Below are 6,896 nucleotides of genomic sequence, written 5' to 3'. Positions count from 1 at the left end.
TAGGTTATCAATTTTATCATCTTAATATAAACTATATAACACAAAAATTATACATTTTAAAAATAGAACATCTGAAGTTTATATTGGTATAATTTTTGTAATATATAACTTGTATTAGCTTGGTCAAATTGATGACCTAGGGATACGCGCACGTCCTGTAAACTGAGAGAGAGGTAGTAGCTAGCTCACCTGTGTCATTAGTTCTTTTTTTTGGTGAAACCACAAATGATTTTTTTTTCATTGATATTTGAGTCATTCGTTAAGCGATTATGTTGCATGGTTGCAGGTACTAAAGTTTTGATTTTAACGGTCGCTCGTACAAAGTTTCAAATTCAACGTCAAAATATATTTAAAATAAATCTTATTTGAAAGTCATCATCACGAGAGACACGGATATGAAAATAAAACTTAATTTAAACTTTTTATCTAAAAGATATGAAAGTTTGAAAAACGAAAGCCAAACAAAAAAGCATGCCCGAGGAACTCGTTTGCCCCCGCACCTGCGCTGCCCCGGGTCTACCACCACTCGAAATGTGGGACTAAACTTCCGCCTAAGCTCAAAGATTCCAACAGACCAACACACTCCAACCGTGTGACAACTCACTTGGCTTGCCGTGAGCCGAGTTGGCCAACTCACGGCGATAGTGCAAGTCAAAATCACATTAGCCATTTGATTCTCGAAGCGACTTTTCGGTGGACGGCGGCTCGTGTGGACTTAATCATGGCCGTCCTACCGTTCCTGGGGATTGGCAACCATCACTTCACTGTCTCCCCCCTGTCCGTTCCCTAGTAATAGGTATTAGGTTCATAGGCGTATCGGTGTGGAACAAATGTTTCGTTGCTGTGGAGCTGGACTCGCGGAGTGCGTGGGCTGGTACACGGTGCAGCTGGGTTTGGTACAGTTGCAAAGATCACGTGACTAGTCTCGAGTCGAGGCGCAGGGCATGTTGGCCCACATCGCGTGGCCAGCTATCCCTTTCTCAAAGCACTGGCCGTCAGGGCACAGGCCCATACGCCTCCTGCTGCTCCTTTCTTCAGTTCGTCTTCCTCCTCTGGATCGAGACCTTGGAGCCTGCTCCATGGACCTGTCCATGGAAACGGAGGGCGATTCCGAACAGAGGTAATTCAGGTGCCACTTAGCAGAGCTACTAGTTTTTGTCTCACGCAAAAGATGAAGTTAGGATTAGATCTGGTTGCCGTTTGTCCCTGAAATTCCTTGATTTGATTTTTTCCGCTCAGGATTAGCCGCGGGCATGCGGGCAATACTGGTGCTGCCCGGCCTATAGAGTCCCAGGATTCTATCAGCGTCGCCGAGGCTGACATTCGCCGTGCAGGGGACCTCCGTAGCGGTGGCGGAGATGCCGGATTTCTTGGCGAGGACCCGCTCTTGCAAGTTTGTTCGGAGGCTACGAGCGGATGGACACGCAGGTAATCGCGCGTAGAACTGATTTCTTTTGTGTGCTGGTCATATATGCAAAAACGATTTCATTAGCATCTAGCTATATGTTATGTAGTTATTTAGTACAGGTCTGTACTAAATCCGCACTGTGTGTCTGACTGATTACATTAGGTTTCTGAAATTACTGGGATTATCTGCGTGCGGGCTGTTGCACAGTCTTCTTGTTCTTTGAAATTGCATATCCTGTCCTAGTTTAACTAAAAAGTCGAGAGGTGTCGGAGTGCGATACTAGGAAAAGATTTTGTTTGCATGTCTTGTTTTTTATCTGCAGTCCTGCTTTGTCGGGTTTGCCTTTGTATAAAATTGGAAATCAGGGGGGCAATAATTGACAGTTTCGTGTAATCTGGTGCATTGAGGAAGAGGAATTGATTTTCTTTTCTATGCGAATTATTTAATTTGTCTCTCAAAAATAACAGGGTAAGGATCAGAAAGGCCCCCGCTGAGCGCGAGCTCAACCCGAACCGGAAAAGTGCCCTTGAATTGTCCATGAGGGCTTTCATATTGAAAAGAGATGGCAATGTTGTCAACCCAGCTGTCGGGACCTCTTTTGATTCATTGGATGAAGCCTATCAATTCTACAATTTATATTCGTGGGAGCTTGGATTTGGTATAAGGTATTCGAAAAGCAGGCTAAATGTGGAGCGGGTGAAGTGCATGCAGGAGATAGTCTGTGGATGTGCGGTGCGTTTGTTTTTCTTTTTGTGTATCACTGTTTGGGGAGAAAAAGTCTGCAAGAATATGTTATAGGCTGACAAATCATGTTATGTGCATCGGCAGGGTAATACAAGATCAACATGGAAAGGCAGCTTTTTGCACGTCGGGACGTGACAAAAACAGTGCCGCACGCTGTTGTTCCATCTTGCCCATTACGAGGGCTGTAGATGTTCACCCTAACCAACTACTTCGGTTGCTAGCTGTGTAAAAACGAATTACCAATATATTTATTATGGCAGAACCGTATGGATAATGCTTAAAGCGGCCGGTAAAAGTAGTTAAAAAGTGTATAAAAAATTGTTGACTGGCTAATTGTGTTTTTTTGCTGTGAAACACGGGCGATTATATTACGTGGTAGGAATTGATATCATTTTCGCGTCAAGAAAAAAATTAATATTGTGTCTGGTGGGCGAGGTTAAAACGTACGGCTAAAAATGATCGCTAATGTTTATAGCGTGAGGATGTACCGGGGCTAGCTACAACTGTGCCGTGAGTGGCGGGATATTATTGTAATGAGTCACGTGAGAGAAAGAGACATGTACCCAGGCTGCCCTGTATACTTTTGGCACAGCAACAGACCTTGAGTGTGCCGCGGTACATGGAACAACGCCTAGATTCTGTCACCACATCACTATCTCTGGCAGCCGAGATACATGGGGGGCAAGCGTCTACGGGGGGACAGGCCCCGTGAATACAGGGGCGAACCTGGTCAGTGTGGAAAACGGACGGCCTGGATATAGTCCACATAGTGCACGTCCACCGTTAGGCATTTTCGATTTGACTCTACCTTATAGGAGTTCTATCCACTATCTAGACCTCTTGTGTCTTGAGAAATATGTACTGAAGTTTGTGTTCTCTAATCGATTTAGAATTCATATATTGTCGACGATCTGAGTTACCGGTATCACCGGCTTACGATTCGTATATGTATGTTTCGACCCTATGTGCTTGATATGATTTTACCGGTTTTGATAGATAAAAGTACTCCCATGTAAATGCCTTTAGAATTAAACGGATTATGATCTTCAGGTTGTTCACTCTATTTTACTTCGGTTTGTCTTGTTACTTTAGTTGTGTCTTTGTCAACTGAGTTACTAGAATTACCATCTCTTCAAAGTCACACTTCCTCATGTTGATAGGATCGTAGTGAAGTCCCGGTAGATAGAATTTCATGTTTCAAAGACAGATATGGAACTTCAGGTAGTTCACTCTAACTGGCTAACTAGCTCACACATGTATCGTTGTGGGTTGATTTGCCGTATCACCAACTCTGCACTACGGTGATAGTACACGTACAAGTTAAAATCATTTTTACGCTTTGACTCTTATCTTCATGGAGTCCCATTTAGTAGATAAATCCACATGTTCTTCATGATCATCTAGTGAAGTTTGCGTTGCGCAAACAAATTATAATACATTTCTCACCGTTGATTGAGTTATCAAAGTGAGTGCCTCACATTTCTCGCCGTTGATAGGATCGTAGTGAAGTCCCACTAGATAGAATTCTATGTTTCGAAGACGGATATGGAACTTCAGGTAGTTCACTCTAACCATCTAACTAGCTCACACATGCATCATTGCAGGCTGATTTGCCGTATCACCAACTCTGCACGATGATAGTACACATACAAGTTAAAATACTTTTAACCCTTTGATTCTTATCTTCATAGAGTCCCATCTAGTAGATAAAATTCACGTGTTCTTCGTGATCATCTAGTGAAGTTTGCGTTGCACAAACAAATTATAATACATTTATTATCGTCCATTCAGTTACCAAAGTGAGTAGCTCACATTCATTGGTATACATATGTTTTGACTTTACGTGTTTTATACGACTTTACCCGAGTCTAGATAGATAAAATTGTAGTTACCTACCTTTTGGAACAAGATAATGATCTTGGATTCTTAGAACTCTACTTTAATTATGAGTTTACTGGTTTGGGCTCTTCACTTTGCTAGCTACTTTACCCGTGTCGCCATCGACGGAGTTACTATAGAATCAACATCTCATTGGTAAAAGAAATCCCTTCTACGCGCTTGACATGATCTTAGTGAACTCACGCACATTGATAAAAAAAACTATGTGCTCGAAACCACGTTGATAAAAAAATCTATAAACTTGATTATAAAGTTTAACTTTTGAAAAATATAATATGCACTACATTTTAGGGCGAAGGGGGTACTAACAAGCATCATTCACTATCACCCGCTTCACACGATCTTAATGAAGTCCCATCGGATAAAAAAAAACACTTGCTCGAGACCACCCGGAATAGAACAATGTTGTTTTCAAAATACAACACTTTTTGCGTTTTCAAATACTTAGAAGCATCATCCACCGGCCAGTTCATAGAAAAAAAAAGGGTCAAACTACGAAAGGCTACATCTTGGCGACTTTCATGTATGGCTAGTACCATGCGCATCATACCAGGGGAAAAGAACAAGAGTTGCCGGCTCATCTCATGCATAGCGGTCGATCAGTATCTCACACGCACTGCACGGGTTAAAACTCACTTTTCGTGTGCGTTTGACTGCATCTCGCCGCAAGCCAGCGCTTGCATGCATGGCGCGCGGGCTAGCTACATCGATCGCACGGGCGAATTCGGCGGCCGCAGCTCGCTGCACCACCGGCCGTCCGAGTGCAATGTTGGGTTTGCAGTCCCCGACTTTGTCGGGCTGGCGGTGAACCGGAGCAGGCCGGCGGCCGGCCGCTGCTGTCACGCGGTATGGTATCATGGAAAATTCGGCCGTGCAGCGAGCCCACGCACGCCACGGGTAATACTGAGTGAGTGATAAGGAAAGAAGGATAAATCTCTGTCCATGTCTATTGTAGACTAGCGGATGCTTCACTCCGGCCGTAGCATGCAGTTGTCACCGTCGGCCACCGCCGGTACGTAGGTGACTGGCCACACGGCTTAGCTAGTAGCACAAACGTAGCAAAACATAGGAGTACAAGGTTAAAATCACTTGAACCGCCGTTAGACTCTCATCTTGTTGGAGTCCCATCGAGTAGACAAAACTCATGTGCCCTTCATGATCATCTAGTGAAGCTTGCGTTGCGCTAACAATTAGTAGAATGCATTATCCCCATTGATCGAGTTACCGAAGTCAGTATCTCACAATCGTAGACACACATTTTGACTTTACGTGTTCGATACGGTTTTACCAAAGTGTAGATACATAAAAAAAATACACATATACCTGCCTTTTGCCTTTTGGGAGATAATTAACCTTGGGTCCTTAAGCTCTACTTCAGTTGCGTGTTTGCTTATTTGGGTAGTTCACTTTGCTAACTTTACTTGTGTCGCCATCAATCGAGTTACTCATCATCTATACTTGTTAATAAAATCACTTTTACCCGCTTGACATGATCTTAGTGAAGTCCCACCTAATTAAAAAGACATGTGCTCGAAACGCAACTTCCAATAAAAAAAACATGTTCTCGAAACGTAACATAGTAATATATAAATTATCATTGTTATGGTCGCTCAAAGGAAATGAAATAGTGTTATTTAAAAAAACATTTTTAAATACTAACAAGCAGCAGCATTCACCATGGCATCATAAAGCATTAGCAGAAGCAAGACTCACATGTTGTTCAAAAGTATGCTCAGAAAAGCTAGTAAGAATCGACTGAATGAACTGATGAGTAGCTAAGAGATTTTAATATCTAGGATGAACAAAAATGCCAACTATGATCGCAAAGAAAATTTCTTCCAAAGTTCATACAGCAATGCTATTTCCTACTCCCTCCGTCCGGAAATACTTATTGGAGGAATGGATGTATCTAGACGTATTTTAGTTTTAGATACATCCATTTTTAAGCATTTCTCCGACGAGTATTTCCGGACGGAGGGAGTACATAACAGTCTTACGTCGTACTACTTCCTCTATGGGACAGAGAGAGTAGTTTAACTGAATGACGATTATCTCCATGATTTGCTCCAATTAGTTGCTCCATGTTTCATACTTCCTCTATTTCTGAATATGAGTCTTTGTAAAGATTCTAATATAAACTACATACGGAGAAAAATGAGTGAATTTACACTCTAAAATACATCTATACATCTGTATGTGATTCATAGTGAAATCTTCACAAAGACTTATATTTAGAAACGAAGGGAGTAGTATGTAAGCTTCTTGTAGAACTAGTATGTAGGATTGGCCGACTGGGATTTTCGAAGATTATACATGTGTTGCACTTGCACGTGCATGCTTACTGGAGTAATTAGTAGGCAACATTCGTGTCTACAGTTTATAGAAGAGGTAAAGCAGAGTTACCGTCCACCTCATGGCGGTCGATCACTGCCATTCACACGCACTGCACGCACGAGATAAAAATCACCTTGTCATGTGCGTTTGACTGCCCGCGCGCGCGGCCGGCCGGCGGCACACGAGCTAGCCGCCGCTTGGTACGTCGATCGGTCTGCGGTATACCGGCGAAATCGGCGGCCGCAGCACGCTGCAGTACTGTGTCCGAATGCGATGTTGGGTCCGCACTCCGACCTGCCGGGCCGGCGGTGAACCGGGAGGTCGCTGCCGTGATGTACTCACACCGTACGTGTCGAAGAAGAACCGGCCGGCCGGCACTTTTTCTTTGGGTTTGGCTTTTGAGAGCGACGAGGGGTCGACCGATGATAGCTTGAGAACGTACTGCACGTAAAAACGTCAGAAAAAATGTACTGAGGGAGGGTGAAAATTTGGTACGGTACGTGAGTGACAT

At 43.3% G+C, this 6,896-nt stretch overlaps 1 protein-coding gene across 3 annotated transcripts; it reads left to right on the top strand.

The window, feature by feature from the left end:
- The first annotated feature begins 961 nt into the window (after window positions 1-961).
- On the top strand, window positions 962-2,548 carry LOC119324031. 3 transcript variants are annotated; one of them, XM_037597756.1, is made up of 4 exons: window positions 962-1,120; window positions 1,240-1,428; window positions 1,876-2,140; window positions 2,237-2,548. In XM_037597756.1, exons 1-4 carry the CDS (start codon window positions 1,080-1,082, stop codon window positions 2,285-2,287), a joined length of 546 nt encoding a protein of 181 aa, XP_037453653.1. In that variant the 5' UTR covers window positions 962-1,079; the 3' UTR covers window positions 2,288-2,548. The 3 variants fall into 3 exon arrangements, with proteins under 3 accessions (XP_037453653.1, XP_037453652.1, XP_037453651.1); XM_037597755.1 differs by lacking the exon at window positions 2,237-2,548 and having other exon boundaries at window positions 1,246-1,428; window positions 1,876-2,230; XM_037597754.1 differs by lacking the exon at window positions 2,237-2,548 and having other exon boundaries at window positions 1,876-2,230.
- Window positions 2,549-6,896: the final 4,348 nt, after the last annotated feature.

The sequence above is a fragment of the Triticum dicoccoides genome, chromosome 6B (assembly GCF_002162155.2).
Source record: "Triticum dicoccoides isolate Atlit2015 ecotype Zavitan chromosome 6B, WEW_v2.0, whole genome shotgun sequence".
Lineage (NCBI taxonomy): Eukaryota > Viridiplantae > Streptophyta > Magnoliopsida > Poales > Poaceae > Triticum > Triticum dicoccoides.
This window is presented reverse-complemented; position numbering and strand designations above follow the sequence as displayed.